This window comes from Saccopteryx leptura, chromosome 3 (genome assembly GCF_036850995.1).
Source record: "Saccopteryx leptura isolate mSacLep1 chromosome 3, mSacLep1_pri_phased_curated, whole genome shotgun sequence".
Classification (NCBI taxonomy): Eukaryota; Metazoa; Chordata; class Mammalia; order Chiroptera; family Emballonuridae; genus Saccopteryx; species Saccopteryx leptura.
Genome location: NC_089505.1, coordinates 218,763,143 through 218,786,954, shown reverse-complemented (window position 1 = coordinate 218,786,954; position 23,812 = coordinate 218,763,143). Strand labels below are relative to the sequence as shown.

General features: G+C 36.9%; 1 protein-coding gene across 2 annotated transcripts in view; it reads right to left on the bottom strand.

Moving 5' to 3' along the window:
• The window catches only part of EIF5B (eukaryotic translation initiation factor 5B), a 68,516-nt gene that overhangs the window by 29,214 nt on the left and 15,490 nt on the right, over nucleotides 1-23,812 (bottom strand). The window contains exons 2-10 of one of the 2 annotated variants that reach the window (XM_066377573.1): nucleotides 17,525-17,650; nucleotides 17,341-17,425; nucleotides 15,881-16,553; nucleotides 14,078-14,295; nucleotides 12,971-13,121; nucleotides 9,406-9,504; nucleotides 8,860-8,949; nucleotides 6,847-6,921; nucleotides 3,132-3,415 (exon numbers count right to left, since the gene is read on the bottom strand). In XM_066377573.1, the coding sequence (XP_066233670.1) occupies nucleotides 3,132-3,415; nucleotides 6,847-6,921; nucleotides 8,860-8,949; nucleotides 9,406-9,504; nucleotides 12,971-13,121; nucleotides 14,078-14,295; nucleotides 15,881-16,553; nucleotides 17,341-17,425; nucleotides 17,525-17,650 (1,801 nt within the window). The remainder of the gene's footprint in view (nucleotides 1-3,131; nucleotides 3,416-6,846; nucleotides 6,922-8,859; nucleotides 8,950-9,405; nucleotides 9,505-12,970; nucleotides 13,122-14,077; nucleotides 14,296-15,880; nucleotides 16,554-17,340; nucleotides 17,426-17,524; nucleotides 17,651-23,812) is intronic. The other variant, XM_066377574.1, reaches the window with a different exon arrangement.

The window sequence follows — 23,812 nt, the reverse complement described above, 5'->3', positions numbered from 1 at the left end:
AGGTGGGGCATGGCACAAAAAAGGTTGGGAAACATTGAGCTATGCAGTAGCAAAAAAGTGACAGGCAGAAGCAATCCCTACAGCGAAATGAGGAATACCAGGAATGTTAACATTTCAGTAAATATTAAGATGGTACAAATGTATTTTTTTCTTTCTCTTAATTCCTTTAAAAGATAAAATAAGACATTAGCAATACCACTGTTTTACTGGGTCTAGAACATTTATAAACATGTAACAATAACAGCACAAAGGAAGGTGGAAAGAATGGATCTATGTTGAAACGAAGTCTGTATTTTACTAGAATCAAGTGACTAATAATCTAAAGTAGATAGAATACATATTTTAATGCCTAAACCAGCTATTAAGAAAACTTATTAAAAAACAAAGACATAGCAAAAAGAAAGAAAATCCAACCATATACGTAACAACTTTAATTGTAAATCAACTGAAATACTCCTAAAGGTGCACTGTGTGAATGGATGAAACAGCAAGACTCACCTATATCCTGTCATCAAGAGGCACTTTAGTCAGGCACAACGAGAATGAAAAAGACATACCATGCAAATGGTCACTACAAGGCAGCTGGAGTAAGCTATATTAATGCCAGACAAAAAATTGTTAAGATATAAAACTCAACAATAAATTTGGGAATTCAAAAACCCACTCACAATAATGGACAGAGGAACTACCCATAAAATGAGCAAGTATACAGAAAATCTGAACACTATCACCTAAACTGACAACACCAGACCCACCACCAGCAGAATCCACATTCTTCCTTAGTTCACAAGAAGCATTTCCCTGAAGAGACTATATGCTATGGGATAAGACAACTTTTATTTTTAAATGACAGAAATATACAAAGTATGTTCTCTGACAATAGTCAGATTTAAGAATAAACAACAGAGGATAATGAAATCTACAAACATTTGTAAATTATGACAATGTACTTCTAATGACACACGGGTCAGGAAAGAAATACTAAAGGAAATTAGAAAATATTTTGAACAGAATGGAAACAAAAATACAAGATACCAAAATTTATGGAATGCAGCTAAAATAGTACCTAGACAAAGATTTGTAATTTTAAATGCCTATATAGTATTAGAAAAGAACTCCCAAATTAATAATTGGTCATCTTAAGAAATTAGCTAATGAAGAAACTAAGCCCAAACTAAACAAAATAAAAAAACAATAAAGCATAAAATTAAAAGAACAATTAGAAAACAGAAAAATTAGCCTAACCCAGGTGGTGGCGCAGTGGATAGAGCATCAGACTGAGACATGGAGGACCCAGGTTCAAAACCCCAAGGTTGCTGGCTTGAGCACAGGCTCATCCAGCTTGAGCACGGGGTCACTGGCTTGAGCGTGGGATCATAGACATGACCCTATGGTTACTAGCTCGAGCCTAAAGTTCACTGGCTTGAAGCCCAAGGTCTCTGGTTTGAGCCCCAGGTCTCTGGTTTGAGCCCAAGGTCGCTGGCTTGAGCAAGCGGTCACTCGCTCTGCTATAGACCCCCGTCAAGGCACATATGAGAAAGCAATCCATGAACAACTAAGGAGCTGCAATGAAGAACTGATGCTTCTCATCTCTTTTCCTTCCTGTCTGTCTGTCCCCGTCACTCTCTGACTCTCTCTCTGTCAAAAAAAAAAAAAAAAAAAAATTAATGAAATCAGAAACTGGGCCTTGAGAAGATCAAAAAGATGGAAAATCTTTAGGTGGACCAAGGAAAAGAGGAAATACAAATCACCAAGATCAGAATGGGAAGAGGAGACACAGGCACTATTGACTTTACAGAAATTACTGAGAATAACAAGATGAAAAAATATGACAAATAAGAAATGAAATTAGTAATCTTAAATCTTCACATAGAAAAGCTTTATTAGTACATTCTGCCAAACATTTAAAATAGTATAAATAATGTAATCCCTCACACACTCTTACAGAACACAGAGAAGGAACACTTCCCAACGAATCCTAGAAGGCTAATATTAAGCTGGCATCAAAGTCAGGCAAACACATTAAATGATAAGAAAGCTATTGATAAATATCACTCATGGATGCACAAAATCCTCAATAAAATATTACAAGCCAAATCCAGTAACAGAATGCAAGCAAGGTTGGTTTTACCTCTGAATACCAATTAATGTAATATATCATACATTAATATTGAAAAGGAAAAAGCCATCTCAATAGACATACAAAAGATATCTATCATTCATTCATGACAAAAAATTGCAACAGACTAGGAAAAAGAACATTTTCTCAAACTGATAAAGGGTATCTATTTATCAGAAACCTACTGCTAACACTACAGTTAACAGTTACAATCGGAATGCTTTCCTCACAAAGACTGGGAATAAGACAGGTCCATCTGCTCATACCACCATTCAGCCAGGGAAATTAGGCAAGAAAAAGAAATAAGCAGCAATGAGACTAGAAGTGAAGAATTAAATTGTCCTTTGATAGATGACATGACACCAATTAAAGAAAATTCTAAGGCAGTATTTTTCAATCTTTTTACAGTGAAAATGGGAAAATTATTTCAGGGATTGCTAAGGCAGAAATCACTCTGAGTATAAGCGAATTTGAATAAGATCATTGAATCTACAATCTTCACACAACACCAGGGAGGTAACTCTTCCATAGACTAGCACGAAATTTCTGGCAGACCAGTCCATGGATCGGTGGTTGAAAAAGACTCTTCTAAGGAATCCATGAAGTAATCACGGTTCTAACTTAGGCAAGGGAGTGAGGTCCCTGGGTTAGAACAGTATCAGATCTATTATGTCTCAACTTACAAAAACTGGAAAAGATACTATTCTAAGACTATATTTTTAACAGTACTGTTCAGCCCTTGCCAGGCAGCTCTCAGTTGGTTAGAGTAGCGTCCCAATATGTCAATGTTACGGTAAAGTCACAGACAAGAATCAACCAATGGTAAGTGGATCAATAAGTCAATGTTTTCTCTCACTCTCCCCTCTCTCTTTAAAATCAATTAATAAATTTTAAAAATTACAAGTGCTATTCAGTAAAAGCCTTTGTTGTGAAATATGGTTATAACGAGCGAAGAGGAGGACAGAGGAGGACTGGGGAGGCAAGGAGCAAAGACAAAGGGAAAAATAAATACCTCAATCCTCCGTTTCGCTTTGTCATAAACCCTTTCTTCTTTAGTTCGATCATCATCAGAGTCATATTCAGATTCTGAGCTCATTTCTTTACTTGGCTTTTTATCAAATGCTTTCCCTGAATCTTTCTCATCTGACACCTTTTCTTCATCTTCTTCACCTTCACTGCCTTCACTTTCTCCTTCATCTTCTTCCTCTTCACTCTCTTCTTCCTCTTCTTCATCCTCCTCATCCTCCTCCTCCTCTTCAGGGTTTTCTTTTACTTCTATATGTACTGTGTTTCCTTCTTTCAGAAAGAGAGATTTTAAAATAAATGAAAATTAAAAATGATCGAGACCTTAAAGACAAATAAACCAGCAACATTATATTGTTAATTCTAAATTAACATTTTCATGCCTCATAAATGCAAAGTGTTTGTCTCGATGGTACAATGAAGCAACAGTGAAAATGTAACGCATTAATCCACACCTAAGCTAATATAAAAGAAAAACAGTGCTAAGCAGGGTACCAGAGGGCAGAACCGAGTGGTGAACACAATGCTCGGCACTTCTGTCCCCGGAGGGCGCGTGCTGATTCTGGAGAAGGAGGTGAGAGGCTGAGCAGAGCTTTTACTGGCCCCTCAGTGACTGGGGCGTTGAGAGTTCAAGCCTAGCAAGGATTGCGGGGGTTGGGGGGGCGGGGGCCGGCAAGGTGAATGAGCACTGGGTAACACCTGTGTTGTGAGGTGAAATCCTGAAGAACTGTATCCTAGGAGTAAGGATGAACAGGAAGTAAACAGAACCTTCCCATTCCTGGCAGAACACTTTTAGATTCTCTGAATTCTAAATCTGGAATAAGATGATTTCATATTGCTAGTTTACTCCTGGTGATGTACATAAAATTCTTCCTGGAGAAAGAAAACACCATCCTTGACCACAAATTCTTTCTACAGTTTTATAAGTATAGTATCTAGTGCAACATACAAAAATAACAAACCACATGCAAAAGCAATTCACATGAGTAAAGCCAGCACATAGATACACACAGGGCTTCCACTGAAGTTAGAAAACCAAAATTTAAAAGTAACTATGCTTCTAACATCCAGGGAGCAAAAGATGAGATTAAAATTTTTAAAAAGGTAAATAAAAACCATTAAATAGTTAAATGGAAGTTCTAAAACTGAAAAATACAGAATAGCCCAAGGAGAAAATCAATGAACCAAAAAACAGATCAGAAGGAACAATTTAGAATGAACCATGGAGAACCAGTAAGATGGAAAATTCAGAAGAGGTAAAAATACACTGCAATAGTATATATAGTAAGAAGGTCTATCTAGGCATAACTAGAATCCCTGAGGGGGAGTAATGATTCATAACACTGCAAAACTGATAAAAAAACATAAAACCATACATTCTCATTAAAGTCCTACAGGCAGAATAAATAAAAAGAAATCAATCCTAGATACATCATAATAAAACTCCTAAAAACCTAAAACACATGAAAACTTTAGGCTCATACCTGGATTCTCAACAGAAATAATGAAAGCCAAGACAAGGGAATAATATCTTCAAAGTGTTAATAAAATTTCAGCAAAGTTTTTTTTTCTCAGTAAATATACCCTTCAAGAATGAAGAGGAGAAAAAGACATTTTTAGAAAAGCAGAAATGGAATGTCTAACAGATTCATACTAAAGTAAATTCTAAAAGAAGTCTTCAGACTGGAAGAAATGGTCCTACATGGAAGGTCAGAGATGGAGAAAGAAATTAAACACAAAACAAAAAGCTAATAATATAGGGATATTTAAATAAATACTGACTGTAAAAAATAATCAGCTATTATGTAGTTTAAAATAAATAACAATGATATAGAAATTGAGAATTGGATAATAGTTATTCATGTATTCAATGGTCTTTGCACTGTCTGGGAAGATGGTAACATTAGACAATGACAGTTCAAAGACCCGTGTTAAATGTCTTTGGATTAACACTAAAAATAAGCAAAAAGGTACACAACTTCAAAGCTCACAGGAGGAGGAAAAATTGATAATAAAAGCAATCCAACAATACAAAATATGATTAAAAAGAGACAAAAAAATAAGCATCTGCTTCTCCATCCTTCTCATCTCCTTTCTCTCTCTCTTCCTCTCCCGCAGCCAAGGCTCCTTTGGAGCAAAGTTGGCCCGGGCACTGAGGATGGCTCCGTGGCCTCTGCCTCACGCACTAGAATGGCTTTGGTTGCAACAGAGCAATGCCCCAGATGGGCTGAGCATCGCCCCCTGGTGGGCTTGCTGCGTGGATCCCGGTCGTGCACATGCAGGAGTCTGTCTCTCTGCCTCCCCACTTCTCACTTCAGAAAAAATACCAAAAAAAAAAAAAAAGTTGTGTGGCTACATATTTTTTTTTAAGGTTTCATTAATTGACTTGAGAGAGAGAGAGAGAGAGAGAGAGAGAATGGTGGTGGGGGAGGAGTGGAAAGCAACACCTCATAGTTGTTGCTTCTCATATGTGCTTTGACCAAGCAAGCCCTTGACCAAGCAAGCCCAGGGTTTCCAACCAGCGACCTCAGCATTCCAGGTGGACACTTTACACAGTGCCACGACAGGTCAGGCATGTGTGGCTATATTAATATCAGATAAAGTAGACTTTAAGACACAAGGCATTACTAAAAATGAATAAAAAATAAAGTATAAAGTAAATACAATATAAATAATGTATTGAGTCAATTCATCATAAAGATACAAAGACTATATTCACCCTATAATATAGCACAAAAATATAAAAAGCAAAAGTTGACAGAATTCAGGGAGAAATAGACAATCTACAATCACTGTGGGAGATTTTAACACACCACGTAGTAATAGAAAAAGTAACCAGAAAAAAACTGAGAAAAACATGGAAGACTTAAAATAATCAGCAAACCTGACTAAACATAAAAGTGGCACCCAACTACTGCAGATTATGAACTCTTTCCAATCATGTAAGAAACATTTACAATAATAAACTATTTTCTGGGTTGTAAATCAAGTCTCAAAAGGATAGAACCATATATGTTCTCTGATCACAATGAAGTAACAAGAAGATAATTACAAAATCCCTACTTATATAAATTGACATACACTTCTAAATAAATCATAGCTAAAATATCAAAATGTGAATTCAAGATAAAGTCAGCACATTAGAACTTGTAGAATTTTACTAAAGCCATGATTAAAATAAAATCTATAATTAAAAAAATATATATTGGGGGCAGAAAACACTATAAAACCAGAGACAAATATCCATCTCAAAAAGTTAGGGGGGAAAAAAAAGGGGGGGGAAAGCCAGCAAATTAAATCCAAAGAAAGTTGATTTTAGTAATAAAGAACAGAAAGTAATTACCAAAAAAAGATACTTTTTATTCATAGTGAGTAGGAACTATACTATTATTTGTTTTGTCTTTGTATTAGATTTTAAGTTAAAGGGTCTTTTTGTAGGCTAGCTTTAATAACCTAACTCCACTGATAACTTATCAATCTGAAAAAACATATTCTAAATCCCAGGCAACTATCTTTTAAATAACCTTCTGAAAAGCTGCTTATTCATGAAATGGTCTACATGAGGCTTTAGGAATGATGGCAAGGGAGAGAGCAAAACTGGTCTCTCCTCCAGGATATATATTTGGTGGTCATATTCAGAGACTATTTCTTAAACACCTCTAATAATCACTGGCTTTACCAATGGGTGCTTATGAGCTATTCACCTTTATCTCTTTCTTCATCACTGACCATAGCTTCCCAGTCATCCAATCCAGCATCCTCAGTTTCTTCTTCCTCTTCTGTAAATAAAAGTTTTCATTGAAGATACAGAAAAAGTAGAAAATTATGCTGACATGAAAAAGAAATGTTTTAGCTATGCAAGAAAATAAAAAAACCACACACAATTTCATTATCTTTAGAAATATTTTTCAATATAGCTAGCATGTTATAATTTATTATTACTAAATGCTTCACAACTTCCTAGTATTTTGAATACAGGTTGGGGTAAAGAAGGTTTACAGTTGTATAACAAATAATACAATAGTTAATAAATAACAATAAAAGAATAAACTGTATTTCACATACTCATAACTGTAAACCCACTTTTGCCACACTCTGTATACAAGGGCACATCATCATACTCGATTCTTGAAGACAAATGAAATTTCACATATATCTTCTTTTTGATCTTTCATCTTAACTTTATACACTTAAGAATTTATTACTTATTTTGCTTTAACTTCTACAGATACATACAAATACTAAATAAATACATTACATAGCTAGAAGCACAAAGCTGCATCTCTATTCCCAGCTGAATATTAGGAGAGATATTTTGCTTACAACCCAAAAATAGTCAGAAAGGTATCATTTTGAATATTAAAAACTTAATACTGTCCTTAACAGTAATGACTCTTTTTACTGAAATATAATCAAGCAAAACTATTTTCACAAGATGAGAGCACACGTAGCGTTTGCTTCTCTGTAATAATCATCACTTGCAAACAAGTCTGGATAAGTCATTTGAGGAGGAAATGCAAGTCAGGAACATCCTTCTATTTTAGCAATTCTTTTTACTGCTATAAATTACAGCTGAAATAGTGTACTGCTATAAAGCGTATCAACCTGAATTTCATTATGCTAAGCTGAGATGTGCCCAGACAAATGATCTCTTTTACACTGAGAAAAGGAGGGGGTGATGGGAGGCGATCAATAACACCTTTCACCAATGGGAGTCAGTCTTGATATCCTTATGTTTCCACTCCCACTCCTGTCTCTGAACACTTGACAATCTCTTGATTTTACCAAACATACATTATGCTAGCCTGTGGTTCGCCTATCAACATCTAGTCTCATGAATTAGAACAATATTTATCTTAAAAAAAAAAAAAGGAAAGGGCCCTGGCTGGTTGGCTCAGTGGTAGAGCGTCAGCCTGGCATGCGGAAGTCCCGGGTTTGATTCCCGGCCAGGGCACACAGGAGAGGCGTCCATCTGCTTCTCCACCCCTCCCCCTCTCCTTCCTCTCTTTCTCTTCCCCTCCCGCAGCCAAGGCTCCATTGGAGCAAAGATGGCCCGGGGGCTGGGGATGGCTCCTTGGCCTCTGCCCCAGGCGCTAGAGTGGCTCTGGTCGCAACAGAGCGATGTCCCGAATGGGCAGAGCATCGCCCCCTGGTGGGCGTGCTGGGTGGATCCCGGTCAGGCGCATGCGGGAGTCTGACTGCCTCCCCCTTTCCAGCTTCAGAAAAATAAAAAAATAAAATAAAAAAGGAAAGAAAGAAAAAGGAAGAAATCCAGAGACTTTCTCCAGCCTAAAAACACAAACACTGAATAAGTGGATTGATTACGTAATAGAGGCTGACCTCTAAAAAGGTTTTAAAATTCCAATTCTTTATGATTCTTAAAAAGTTCTAATTAAATGCTTCCAATTGCTTTGGAATGATTAAATAAAGAACTTCAGGTCTTCTTGGTACCACCTAAGATTTCTGACTCATCAAAAGAAACAGAAAATCCAAAAACTATCCTTTCTACACAAATTTTACAGGAACTTCTGAAAAGAACAAAATTGATACAAGAGTCATTTCTACACTTTCAAAGTGGAAATGAAAATAATTTCGAAAGAATTATAAAACCGGTGGCCTTCCTGCCAGATATTTGGTTTCCCCAAATTAGTAATAACTAGGACACCTTCTGACACATGAACACTACTTAACAGGAACTTATTAGCAATGGTACTAGCCTGGTTCAACAGGAGGTGGTGACTCTTCCTTTTCTGGTACTCCCTGTTCCACAGCTTCTACAGCAGCATTTATCTCTACTGGCTCAGACACTGAGTAAAGGGCAGAAGCCATGTTAATATTTTTTCAGTACATAATTTGTTAGGGTACTCTATTAAGTATTGAATAAAAACCAGTAGTGTTAACTTAAATTATTTATCAAGTTCAAAAAACATTTAAATATTAGTTGTATATTTTACAGAAAACAGCAGTTTTCCTTTCTGCTCAAGGAATAGAATGTAAAATTACAGGAAACTGAGATAAAATAACAAAGAAAAATAATAATAATAGTTGTGTTTTTCAGTTGATATTCATAGGGTAGGAGCTAGATTTTTCAAACAAAAGTACTTTCTCATCACCCTCTCATCTGAATCAGTTAAGAATAATAATCAGAAATAAAGTATAGAAAATAAGTTTTAAAACACAAATCTGATTTATTTCATAATAGAGGATATTATTTTAAAGTGTGCAAAAAAGCAAATAAAAAGGTTACTAAATCATATACCAACCTTCTTTATTTTCTAGCTGCTGTGGAGTTTTTTTCTTCTTTTTATCTTCATAAATTGGCCTTTTCTTTGGCAAAGAGTCTTTTGATGGCACTTCAACACCTGAGGGATAACAATGGAAAACTTCAGGTTTATACTAATTGTATGTCACCAAAGCAATACTACTTAAACAGATAAAATTTTATTCACCTCAGAGATACATACCTTAAAATATAAAAGAGATATTCATGGAAAAACCTTTTTTAATATAAGGCATTCTAAATTTTACACACATTAAAATGCCATTATTTTGGTGTTTCAGTTCTATGCCTTTTGATAAAGGTGTGTTTATACAACCCCCATCACACTGAAGATGAGAACAAGTCCATCACCCTGTGCTGTTCTGTGTAGTCAAATTCTGCTCACGTCCTTAGCCCCTAGCTGCATTGACCTGCTCTCCGCCCTCAAAGATTTGCATTTTCTAAATGTCACAAAAATGAATATTACAGTCTGGCTGCTGTCATCTTAAGGGCGGGGAGCATTATTCTATTTGCCACACACTTTAAACTTTTTTTTTTTTAACTGAGGAGCAGGGGAGGCATAAAGACAGACTCCCGCATGCACCCCGACCGGGATCCACCATCCCCTATGGGGAGATGCTCTGTCTTTAGAAAACAAAAAAATAGATTCTCTCCAGAAATTCCAGAAAGCAGTGTTGTTCTGCTAACACCTTAGCCCAGTGAGATACATATCAGACTTTTGATCTACAGAACTGTAAGATAATAAATTTGTGTTAAGTCATTAAATTTGTGGTAATCTGTTAGAGAAGAAATAGAAAACTATGTATAAGAGAAGTTTTCATTCCCACTACAAAATGAAGTTAGTAAGTCAACTTTCAACTAAGGCCAGCTTGATAGCTGGTTAAAAACAAGTAAAAGTTAAAATTTATTAAGTAGCTTTCCAAAATAAAAATGTACCACCATCAGCAATTTGTTTTCATTTGAATTCATGGTTCTTCTCCACTACTTTTGAACATTTGTTTTAATATTTTCTAAATATAACATTAGGACAAATAAATGTCAAAATTGGCATAGCAAATGTCAAATCTGATTTGCAAGTAGCATTGTTGAGTCTTAGGAGACTACGTCTTCATTAGTCAAGAATGAATAATGAATCCGAGAAGCACAGAGCTTCAAACAGCAAGATTCTCTACTGCAACCCTCCCCTCCATTCCTCATCACCTCTGCTGGGTTACTGACAGTCTCTCACTAAGGGCAGAAAATTCATAAGACGACAGAAAAAACAATTTATTGTTTTATTGAATGAAGTTGTTTAAAAAGGAAAATCTTGAAAGGTTCTTAACTTTAAAGTATGAATGTGTGTGTGTGTGTGTGTGTGTGTGTGTGTGTGTGTGTGTATATATGTATGTAAATGCTGAGACTGGTTAGAATTATAAAACTAGAGCCATCAATCAGTCTGATAAGACAATATGTTAAACACAGCAAAGTAAAGGGATAAACCCAGCTGAGGATGTGGAGATAATCAGGCTGACCAGGGCTTTTCCTATCTAGCAGCCTGCAACCTAGCAAGTGAAAGCATGAACCCAGGGGAAAGTGAGCTGGCTAGCCTGAGGTTGGTCTCATCAACACCCCACACATAACTGACTGGTTCTCTACTTAGGAATTCTTCAGTAACCTACTGTATCTGTAATCAAAACCAAGACTTACGAGTGTACAGACATTCCATTTATCTTGTCAACTAACACTACAATCAAATTCTTGCAAAAGCTCTTTGCCTGAAATGAGTTAATTCCAAATTATTTATAAAGTACTTGCTATGTGCTTAGTAATCACAGGCTATAAAAACAGACTGAAAAGGTAACCTGCCACACATTTCAGAGTATCTACCTGAAAATATCTGTAGGTATAATAGAGATAACCTATAATCTCTAGAGACATATTTTAGGCTCAATAAATACACTGCTCACAAAAATTAGGAGATATTTTATCACTTCATATTCATTTTGAATATCCCCTAAGTTTTGTTATCAGTATAAGTTTTATAGCATTTTAGGTAATTAATAGGGTAACCAATCTTTAGCAATCAAGGTAGTTTTGAAAGGTATAGTAAAACAAAACAGAACATTGTGGTGGACAATGGAGGGCCCTTAACATCAGGGTAAGGCGTTTGGATTTTTTATTAATAGACTAAGGAAGAAGAAACAGGGCAAACATTGGGCAACAGTATGAAGAATAAGAAAAGTGACTAGGATATGAGAGACCATCTCTTCCAAGCCTGTCCCAAAGGCTGGTGCTAAATTCATCATTTTATATTTTAACTTTCACCTAAGCTGGGGGGGGCTAAGTGAAAAAAAGTAAAGGGCTTACGCCAAGAAAACAAAACAAAGCAAAACTCCATTACAATAAAATGATACACATTCAAATTAACCTTTTGGAGGTTGCTAGGACATCAGTTTACTATTTTGAAAATTAATGAAGAAAGGAAAAGAATTAAGTATCCACCTGACTTTCCTGCGCGAAACTGTACTTCAAGGAAAGTTATTCTTTAGAGAAAAAATTCTGGCTAGAGAAAATAAATGCAGACGTAATAATAGAATATAACAATTCCTAATGAAATACTGGTTATTGGCAATGATCCCCAACTGAACCTTGAATTAAGTGAAAGTCAACGAAGAACTTTCATAACAAACAAGGCTGCCAATAACTAAACCCACTGATCATTGCTGACATCACCAGAAGTGAGATGCCTCCTGACAAGAGACAACAAGGAAGTGCACAGCACCAGTAGGAAGTAGCCAAGCTGCTAGAGCTAAGAAATTACAAGGTAGAGAGAAGTATATTAGCCAACACCAAGCAAATGCAATTAGACAAATATAAAATATAATAAATTCTAAATAATCCAGTATCTTCAATAAACAAATGGCATGCCTAAAACGAGTGGCAGTGGTATTGGTAAGATACAGACCTATCAACCAAATGCAATGTGTGGCTGTAATCTGGATCCTTATTTGAAAATATTAATTATAAAAGACATTTGAAGACAAGTGGAAAAAACTAAAAATGGACAGAAAATCAGATATCAAAACATTAATTTTGTTAGATGTAATATATACTCTACTCATGTTAAAAAGTAAAATGTCCGTATCTGTTAGAGATACATATTTAAGTAAAATAGTATGGTATCTACAATTTACTTTTAAAATGCTCCAGGAAATAAAGAGGAGATGGAAAAGGACAAAACAAGTGGTATATACTGATAACTGTATAAACGGAGTGACGCGTAAATGGGGACTCATTTTACTATATTCCCTATTTTTATTTTGGGGGAAAAATTTTTCTATATACAAACTATCATTGACACATAAAATTTTAACACAGTATAGAAGTCATACTATAGAAATCATTCCTAAAGAAGAAAATTATATCACCTATCACTACTGGATTTTTTCACAATGTTTTCATAGGAATTGTTCTGGTACAATTCAATTCTCCTTTTCACCATTACGAAGATATTACTGCATGCATGACAGAGCGTCTAGACTCTTCCATCAGTTAAGAATACTACTTGCCCTGAGCTTGTAGAAGTTTAAGGGTAGCTTCAGCTCTGGCTCTGGCTTCTCTCTGGGACTTAGTTAAAAGTTTTCCTTCTTTTTTCAAGCGTTCTTTTCTTTCTTTTTCTTTTTGTTTTTTCCTTTCTCTTTTTTCTTGTTCCAGTCTTTCCTACAAAAGAATAATACATCACACAAAAACTGAACTTAATTATAAAATTTAAAGGTAAACAACCCAAACTTCAAACAAAGCTTTATTTTTTTTCTTGTTTTTTTTTTTTTTTAACAGAGACAGAGAGAGAGAGAGAGTCAGAGAGAGGGATAGACAGACAGGAACAGAGAGAGAGATGAGAAGCATCAATCATCAGTTTTGCGTGGGGACACCTTAGTTGTTCATTGATTGCTTTCTTGTATGTGCCTTGACCGCAGGCCTTCAGCAGACCAAGTGACCACTTGCTTGAGCCAGCGACCTTGGGTCCAAGCTGGTGAGCTTTTGCTCAAACCAGATGAGCCCATGCTCAAGCTGGCGACCTCAAGGTCTCAAATCTGGATCCTTCTGCATCCCAGTCCGACGCTCTATCCACTGCATCACTGCCTGGTCAGGCCAAACAAAGCTTTTGAGATGCACGCAAAGTATTATGTTAGGAGATTCCGAATAAAAATATTTTAAATGTTGTACATAATGATTAATATCACATGAGAAGAAATTATGTGTTGGCAATGCCACATAGGCAACCTCTGTCTGTACCTCAGGAAATAAAGGTAGGATTTTCTGAACCTCTTCATTTTATTTCTATCAGGACAATAATGTAACTAAAATTATGAAATTTTTAGATTTAGAAGTTTAGAGGTATTTCAGAGAACTTTATTTTAATTTTTTTTATTTATTCATTTTAGAGAGGAGAGGGAGAGAGAGAGAGAAAGAGAGAGAGAGAGAGAGAAGGGGGGGAGGAGCTGGAAGCATCAACTCCCATATGTGCCTTGACCAGGCAAGCCCAGGGTTTTGAACTGGCGACCTCAGCATTTCCAGGTCGACGCTTTATCCACTGCGTCACCACAGGTCAGGCCCAGAGAACTTTATTTTAGGTTAAACACAATGTCAGTGTCTGTAACTTTGTGAAAACACACCTCTTCCTTCCGCTTGGCTTCCAATTCTTCAAGCCGTCTTATGCGCTCTGCCTCTTCTCGCTTCTGTCTCTCTTCTTCTTCTTTAAGTTTAGCCAGAGCTTCCTGCATAGCTTTCACTGTCGCTTTACTAGGTCCTTTTTTCTTCTCTTTCTCTTTGTCTTCCTTCTCTACTTTCTTTTTCTTCTTATCTTTTTTCTTTTTGTCTCCTTCATTGTCATCTACCAAAAAAAGAATCGAGGCAAAGTGTTTTAAAAAATGGTTGTCTTCAACTAAGCAACACAATACACCAATGCTGCAGGTTTGATTTCCCTGTCAGGGCTCATGCAAATGGATGTTTCTCACTTCCGCTCTAAAATCAATAAATAAAAATTTAAAAAGAACAAAAAGCCAACAACAAAAAAAAATTGTTTCCTAAGGCAATGATGAGCAAACCCCTGAATTCTAGGACCGTTACAGGCTGACGGTCTGTATGCCAGCATCAGGCTAGGACCTGCTGACATCAAGGCATCCCAAAGAGCGCAGGAATACCTAGAACAGGTTAGGATACCCAAGTCAGCCTCCTGAAGAAGCCTACAATGCTGGTGATGTTGCTCTGAGTTGTCCTGAGGGGTGCAAGACAGGAGATCTTAGCAGGGGGGAACATCCTGTATTTAATATAGCTCTTAATCTGCCTAAATTCTGCAGCTAAGTTTTGCTTCTGTAAGATGGGAATGATATGAATGATGCTAATCTTAAGATATTAGCAGGATTAAAATAAAAATGTAAATAATTGTATTCTAAGAATTTTACAACCTTATGCTAAAAAAAATAGGACAGATTATGAAGTTACTTTCATGGTGTTTCTCCTTAAATATGTCCACATAATAATTAGTGGTTAAGAAGCTATGTCACAGCTTTACTGCTCTCAAGAAAAACTATGTGAATCATTTGATCTTAAACTATTTGATTCTGACTACGAGGGGGAATTTAACTAGAAAGTTGACATTCTGTTAAATGGTTTTGGTACAAAAATGTGCTCATTCTTGCTTAAAAGACGTTAACTCATTTTAGCATGTTCTTACTTTCCTATTTCACAGGTTGAACTAGGTTTTTAAAAACAGGAAAGAGCCTGACCAGGCAGTGGCACAGTGGATAGAGCGTCGGACTGGGATGCAGAGGACCCAGGTTCGAGACCCCGAGGTCACCAGCTTGAGCGCTGGCTCATCTGGTTTGAGCAAAATAAAAAAAAGCCCACCACCTTGAACCCAAGGTCGCTGGCTCCAGCAAGGGGTTGCTCGGTCTGCTGAAGGCCCGCGGTCAAGGCACATTGAGAAAGCAATCAATGAACAACTAAGGTGTTGCAACGTGCAATGAAAAACTAATGATTGATGCTTCTCATCTCTCTCCGTTCCTGTCTGTCCCTGTCTATCCCTCTCTCTGACTCTCTCTCTGTCTCTGTAAAAAAAAAACAAAAAAAAAACTAACAGGAAACAATTTAGATATTATCTGACGCAGAGTTATCAAAAGGAAGAATAAATTTTTCATTAGGCAACTTCCACTCTTTATCAACAACAAAAAATTGTTTTTCACGTTGAAATTCTACAAAAATCCTATCTGTGCACAAATGACCTGAAAGATACTTTGTATTATAAGTGTTTAACAACAAACACCAATTCAAAGAGTACAGAGACATAGTTTTTAAAAGGCTTTCTTATAATAAAGCATAATAAGGACAAAGGAGAAAATGATTTAGGAGCATAAGATCAAACCTTAAGATTACATATAAACCCAGCCTTTCGCCCCTTCCTAGATCACTGTACTGACCTTCGGCAGCTATGGGCGCCTCTCCTTTCTCATCAGAGGCGGGGGCTGTTCCAGCATCAAGAGTCATTTTAAATTTTACAGTTTCCTCTTCAGATTTCTTTTGAGGTTCTTTTTGTTTACTCTGATCCTTTTTACCAGTTTCTAACTCTTCTTTTTCTTTCAATTTCCGCAATTTTGCCTTTTCTTCGTCTCGCTTTTTTCTCTCTCGCTCCTTCTTTTCTGCCTTCTTTTGGGCCACTGTCTTAATTTTAAAGGAGGAGTCTTCATCTTCATTCCCACTCTCTACATTAGGACCTGGCTTATTTTTTTGATTTTTTTTCTGTCCTTTTCTAGACTGCAAAAATTCATCTGAGTCATCACCACTCTCCCCTGAAGAATTAACTCTGGAACGCTCCTTAATTCTCTTACTGTTATCCTCATCCTCTTCTGACCCATCCCACTTCTTGTTTGATTTCTGAACTTTCCCTTTTGCTTTTTTAGAAAGTTTGTTAGAATCATCATCATCACTCCCAGAGTATATTTCCACTTTTGGTTTTCCAGTCGTTTTTGATTTTGAATCCTTATCTTCTAATTCTTCACTATCATTATCATCAAAACTTTGTTTTTTGCCTTTTTGTCCTTTCTTTTTTTTATCTTGTTTTGAGGTGGATTCTTCTTCATTATTTTCTGTTGGCTAAAAAATTTCCATTGTTAGAAATATTAAGTTACATTTTGTTTAAAAATAAATGAGACTCCTCAGAGTCGCATAATATACAGTTCACAAAAATTAGGGGATATTTTATCACTTATTTGTTTTGAAATATCCCCTAATTTTTGTGAGCAGTATAAATGAGACTCCTAATAGTCACATAATTTATTAAGTACACATGAAAAAAATTCTCAAAAAAATTTCAAACCAAGGCCCTTTTTATAAGACTATAATAAAGCACAGCCAAGTACCAGAAGCCAGCCTAGCCCTCAGCACATCTCACACTCATTGTGAGTGTCTGAACCCAGGCGCTCCAAAGCCAGCACTAAACACTGCACTTTTACTAGCTTCTTCAAACAGTACACAAAGCCTAAGGGAGAAATTAAAAGAAGAAAAAATACCCACCACTTTCCCATTACTCTGAAACTTCTCAAAATTCAAAGGATGAAAAAGAAACCATATAAAAAACTGAAGATGGAGCTAGGAAATGTTATATCTCCAAATATGCCAATTTTATGAACAGGCAACATCCCAAAAATACCTTTAAATTCCCAAATAAAGCATCTTTCTACATTTAAGTGGTTTTAAAAGACATTATTTCTTTCTTAAGAATTGCCTTCCCCCATTGGCATCAGAATTTATACAAAATTTTAACTAACCAACTAAACACACACATGCACACATGTACACACAACATGCTGCTCAAAAGCTTCCAAAAGCAGCTCCCTGAAATTGGCACTAGGAAGCATGGCTGGGTAACACCATCTTTCACCTTTACTGCAGCAGTTTCTCTATCAGCTTTGATGCCTTGAGCCTCCCAAGACAATTCTTCCAGTTCTTTCAGGATATCATCTTCGCTAGGAAAGATTAAAATATAATTGAGGCATTTAATTCGCTTAATAAGTGAATCTAGGACCAAAGCTAATAAAAGGCAAGTGTATTTGAAATATACTTACTCAAAGTCTTGCCTTTTTTTCTCCTTTTTCTTCTTCCCCTTGGACTTTTGAGGTTCCTGTTCCTTGGCAGCACCAGCTCCTTCTATTTCTGCAGCCAAGGCATCAAGATCAATGTCATCCTTGGCACTTTAATGGAAACAAAGATCCAAATGTTACTCAAGAGCAAAATAATCTAGCACATTCACTAACAGAGAAACCAATTTTAAAAATCATTTTAGTCTTTACCATGCGTTAGCAACCCACTAAGAAAAATCATTTGACATCTTCTTTCATGACACTGTAGTTATATCTACATATCAGCCTCGCTGCATCTGCTTTGATAAAGTTTTGAGTTATATCCAAATCAGAAAGAGCTACATCATGAAGGCCTCCCAGTAATCAAGAAATGGAAATTAATTTTTGTTGATACCAAAGTTTTTTGTGTGTGTGTCTGGAGTTATTTATAAAAGAGAGAGATTTTAAAGGATAAAACAAGTCTTATTACTTGATTATCAATAGCACCACTTTAATATTTGGTCACCTATTCATTTTTACCTGGGATAATGGAAATTTTAGAGCTGGAAGGAGCTTTAGATATCTAGTCTATTATTCATTTCACCAATGGGAAAAATAAGGTGCACAAAGTTTTAATGCCTTGAGCAAAACAAACCACATATGAAACCACAAATCTAAATGAATAAGGTATGCTTCACTAAGTAAAACACATAAAACATCCAAAACCCAGAGCCTACCCAGTTCACAACATTTTATAGTCCTGGCTTTGTTTCTGATTCCATTCCACAATGTCCTCACTAACATCACTCGAAGTAAACCCAACTAAGTTCCAGTTAAAACCTACAGAAAACCAAGGTCAGTCTGAGATATACAGTGGAAAAGGTGGATAAACTTAAATAAATGACACAGTAAGAAGAGACCTTATGTAGCATGGCCCTACTGACAGATGCCTTATTATACAGAGGCTTCATTTCAGTATCTAAAGAGGGTAACTTTTAACTATATGATAAATACAATTTTGAAATTATATTACAAGACATTGAGGATATAGATTTATCCTCAAAGAGCTTACTTAGTAGGAAATAGATAACAAACCAGTAAACCAAGCACTGCAAAATGCTAAGTGCCATAAAGAAATTTAATATTTTTAGCTTGACCAGGCAGTCATGCAGTGAATAGAGCACTGGCCTGGGACACTGAGGACCCAGGTTCAAAATCCTGAGGCCGCCAGCTTGAGCATGGGCTCACCAGCTTGAGTGCAAGGTCGCCAGCTTGAACTTGGGGTCACAGACATGACTCCATGGCCATTGGCTTGAGCCCAGAGGTCACTGGCTCAAGACCCAAGGTTGCTGGCTTGAGCAAGGGGTCACTGGCTTGGCTGGAGTGCCTGCCCACCTAGTCAAGGCACATGTGCATACGCAATCAATGAACAACTAAGGTGCTGCAACGAAGAACTGATGTTTCTCATCTCTCTCCCATCCTGTCTGTCTGTCCCTCTCTCTCTCTCTCTAAAAAAAGAAAGAAATTTAATACTTTTATAAATTGTTGGCCAGAGTTTAAACATCATTTTTATCCTCTATTGTAGATAGTATATGTGAATAGGATCACAGAAAACTGAACTGCTGCACTGGTGGTTACTTCCTAAAATACCAGATCCACAATGAAAAAGGTGCTTCCTAGCAGAGAATCCTGGAACCACGTACTGAAAGAGGAAAAGAAGTTAACCAAGCAATAGAGGTGCACATTATCAGACACAAAGAGTACAAAAACCTAAAGACAATGAAGTGCATGCTGCCTCAGGAGGACTTACAAAAGGGTATCTGAACCAACTGAGAAGCGTTCTGACCCCTACCACCGAGATCTAATTAACCAGAAACTGGGGTACGAGCTAAGCAGTAAATTTTTAGCAATACTTCCAGGTGACTGTGGGCTCAGATATGAACAGTTATTATTTTTTTAATAAATGAAGAAACTGAAGCACGGAGGATTTGTCCAAGATCTTACAAGGTGGAGATGGGATCTGAACCTAGAAAATTTGATTCCAGAGTTAGAGCTCTTAACCCTGCTGCAATCAAATCTTCATCTTAGAAAGTTACCTATAGGGTGACTGGCAGGGCAGAATCCCAACTAGACAGGAAACAGGAAGACCAGTTAGGGCAGTGGTCCCCAACCTTTTTTGGGCCACAGACCGGTTTAATGTCAGAAAATATTTTCATGGACCGGCCTTTAGGGTGGGACAGATAAATGTATCACGTGACCGAGACAAGCGTCAAGAGTGAGTCTTAGACGAATGTAACAGAGAGAATCTGGTCATTTTTTAAAAATAAAACATCGTTCAGACTTAAATATAAATAAAACAAAAATAATGTAAGTTATTTATTCTTTCTCTGCGGACCGGTACCAAATGGCCTATGGACCGGTACCGGTCCACAGCCCGAGGGTTGGGAACCACTGAGGGAACTTTCAGTTAACTGTGATGAGAAACAATGATCACCTAACTTGCAGCAGTAGCAGACAAGATAAAGATGTGAGTCAGATAAATATCGAGACGATTAACCAGCAACACTTAAGTGACCGACTGGATTAGGACAGAGAAGAGGAAAGAATGTAGGACAATTCTCAGGTCTCACTAGGTAACAGAAACCTACGTCTGGCCTAGCGTCAACCAGCAGTTATCTCCAAAAGCATCTCTGCCAATATTTCACACTACAGCAGCTTCTGAGAACAAGGTGAAACTGGAAGGTGGCTAATGATTGACATTTAGTACCTCAACACTAAATTATTTCCAGCCCTCATTAACACTAAAATTCCTGTCATCAGAGTATCTTGTGATTGGCTGTACTTCCAGAGTATTCATTAACAAACATCTCTAGAATAACATGATGTCTGGGACTACATCCTATATCAGGGGTCCCCAAACTACGGCCCGCGGGCCACATGCGGCCCCGAGGCCATTTATCCGGCCTTCGCAGCACTTCCGGAAGGGGCACCTCTTTCATTGGTGGTCAGTGAGAGGAGCATAGTTCCCATTGAAATACTTGTCAGTTTGTTGATTTAAATTTACTTGTTCTTTATTTTAAATATTGTATTTGTTCCCGTTTTGTTTTTTACTTTAAAATAAGATATGTGCAGTGTGCATAGGGATTTGTTCATAGCTTTTTTTTATAGTCCGGCCCTCCAACGGTCTGAGGGACAGTGAACTGGCCCCTGTGTAAAAAGTTTGGGGACCCCTGTCCTATATGCTGCTGACTCTGAAAGGCTTCTTCTGGCTAGTAATACAAGACTAACAGTTTTTGAGAGCTCATCATTTATCAGGCACTGTGTTCACCAACCACTAGAAATAGTATCTACCATATTTCCCCATGTATAAGACGTACCTTAATTTTATGTATTACATTAAATTATTGAACTCAAGTTTTACTCATCATAAAATTCATATGACTCCTCATCACTGTCAAAACTCCCATCCATTGGCTTGTCCTTATCTATGTCTGATGACGAATAATGTGTTCAACAATGATTGCAAAAACATGGGAAATGCAAGTAAAAAAACTACAACTACTATAAGGTGCACCCAGTTTTTAGACCTCAAATTTTTTGAAAAAAAAAAAGGTGTGTCTTATACATGGGGAAATGTGGTATTGTGTCGTTTATTCGTCAACAACTCTACAAAGTTAAGCTTAAAGATGATAAAGAGGCCTGACCTGTGGCGGTGCAGTGGATAAAGCGTCGACCTGGAAATGCTGAGGTCTCCGGTTCGAAACCCTGGGCTTGCCTGGTCAAGGCACATATGGGAGTTGATGCTTCCAGCTCCTCCCCCCTTCTCTCTCTCTGTCTCTCCTATCTCTCTCTGTCTCTCCCTCTCCTCTCTAAAATGAATAAATTAAAAAAAAAAATTAAAAAAAGAGACAAAAAAAAAAAAAAAAAAAGATGATAAAGAATTTACAAAAGGCCACCCAGCTAGAAAGTAGATACTAGGAACTGAAGCCCAAATCTGACACCAGAATTATACTACCTTCCTAGAAAATGAGAAATTAACAAGTTTCTAAAAAGTTCTATTTGTTTGGAAATTTCAAACATAGAAACAAAATATATCAGTGATATACAACATAACGACATTCCTAATTACAATGGTTTCAAAAGGGCTGCTTCGTAGTATACTGAACTTTCTGCCCCATACTCAGGAGGGTGTTCTAAAAAGTCAACCACATCACAACAAGACATAAAAGTGACAAACATATAACATCGGTGATTTTTTAATTTTTATTTTTAAAAATATTTTATTTATTGATTTTTAGAGAGAGGAGATAGAGAGAGAGAGAGAGAGAGAGAAGGGGGAGGAGCAGGAAGCATCAACTCCCATATGTGCCTTGACCAGGCAAGCCCAGGGTTTTGAACCGGCAACCTCAGTGTTCCAGGTCGATGCTTTATCCCACTGCGTCACCACAGGTCAGGCCATAACATCAGTGATTTAATCTGAATCTTTAGACCCATACCCAATCTATACTTTCAGCCCTACTTCTTCTATGCTTACCCACAACAAACTATAGTTTTAAGATTTCAGTAAACTATACTCAAATCTAAAATCCAATCATACCAATGACAGCTTTAAAATTATGAAATCTGTACAAATATTCTTCTGTAGGCATGTCTTTCTGCAGACCACTTACGTTTTCTTTTATCAAAGCTTTAATATTCCTATTAATATTTCCCAATATGGCCCCTAATCCTTTATTCTAAACTTAGCAGAGACTTAGAGAAATAAAAGGCAATTTTCTATTGTAGTCAACTGTTTATAGGCCATGTATTCCATCAAGACGGAAAAATGGCCTGACCAGGTGATAGTGCAGTGAATAGAGCACCGAACTGGGACCCAGAGGACCCAGGTTTGAAACCTCGAGGTGTCCAGAGAGGCTTGAGCGCGGGCCCACCAGCTTAAGCACAGGGTTGCTGGCATAAGGGTAGGATCATAGACATGACCCTATAATTGCTGGCTTGAGCCCAAAGGTCTCAGCCTTGAAGCCCAAGGTCACTAGCTTGAGCAAGGGGTCACTCGTTCTGCTGTAGCCCCTCACCCCCCACCAAGGAACATATGAGAGAGCAATCATTGAACAAATAAGGTGCTGCAACAAAGAATTGATGCTTCTCATCTTTCTCCCTTCCTGTCTGTCTATCCCTAGCTGTCCCTCTCTGTCAAAAACAAAAACAAAAAAGACTGAAAAATGTTCTAACTTAATGGCCTTTAAAAAAAGTAAAGTTAAAAAAAAAAAGTAAAGTTATTAAAAATACTGTATTGTATGTGCAGCTTTTTAGAAACAGCCAAACTATTTTCTAAAGTGGCTTTACCATTTAATATTCACATCATCAATGTATGGCGATATCCATTTCTCCCATATTCTGGACAGTATTTGTTATTATGGATATATTTCCTTTAAGGTATTCTAGTAGGTTTGTGGTGATATATATATATTATCAGTTTTCATTTGCATTTTTTTTTCTGAGAGAGGCAAGGAGAGAAAAAGACAGGACCATTGAGCTGCTCCTGTATGTGCCAACAAGGGAATTAAACTGGCAGCTCTGCAATCCGTCAAAATGGTCCAATCAATTGAGCTAGTAGCTATCTGGCCAGGATTAGTTTTTTATTGATTTTAAAGGAGACGGGGGGGGGGGGGGGGGGGGGCATTTCGTTGTTCCACTTAGTTGTGCGTTTTTTGGTTGCTTTCCATGTGTCCCCTGAGTGGGGATTGAACCCACAATCTTGTTTTGGGATGAGGCTCTTAACCCACTGACCTAACTGGTCAGGGCCTCATTTGCATTTTCTTAAAGGCCAATGAAGCTAAAATTTTCATGTACTTATCTGTCATTCACAAACACTATTCAGTGAAATGTCTCTTCAAATCTTTTGCCCATTTTCTAATTGGACTGGTCTTTTAAAGTTGAGTTTAGAGAACTCTTTATATATTTTATATATGTGTTGTTGGTCAAATATGTGATTTACCTATATTTTCTTCCAGACTGCAACTTGTCTTTACATCCACTAACAAGGTTTTTATCACAGCAAAAAATTTTAATTTTTTGTGAATGCCGTTTCATTAAATTTTTTATGGATCATGCTTTAGATGTCATGACTAAGAACGTTTTACCAATTATGGGTACTAAAATTTTTTACCTATGTTGTCTTCTAAAAGTTACATAACTTTAATGTTTTATATTTAAATCTATGATCCACTTTATTTTTTGTCTACGGGTACCCAACTTCTCCAGCAAATCTCTTAGACCAGTGATTGGCAAACT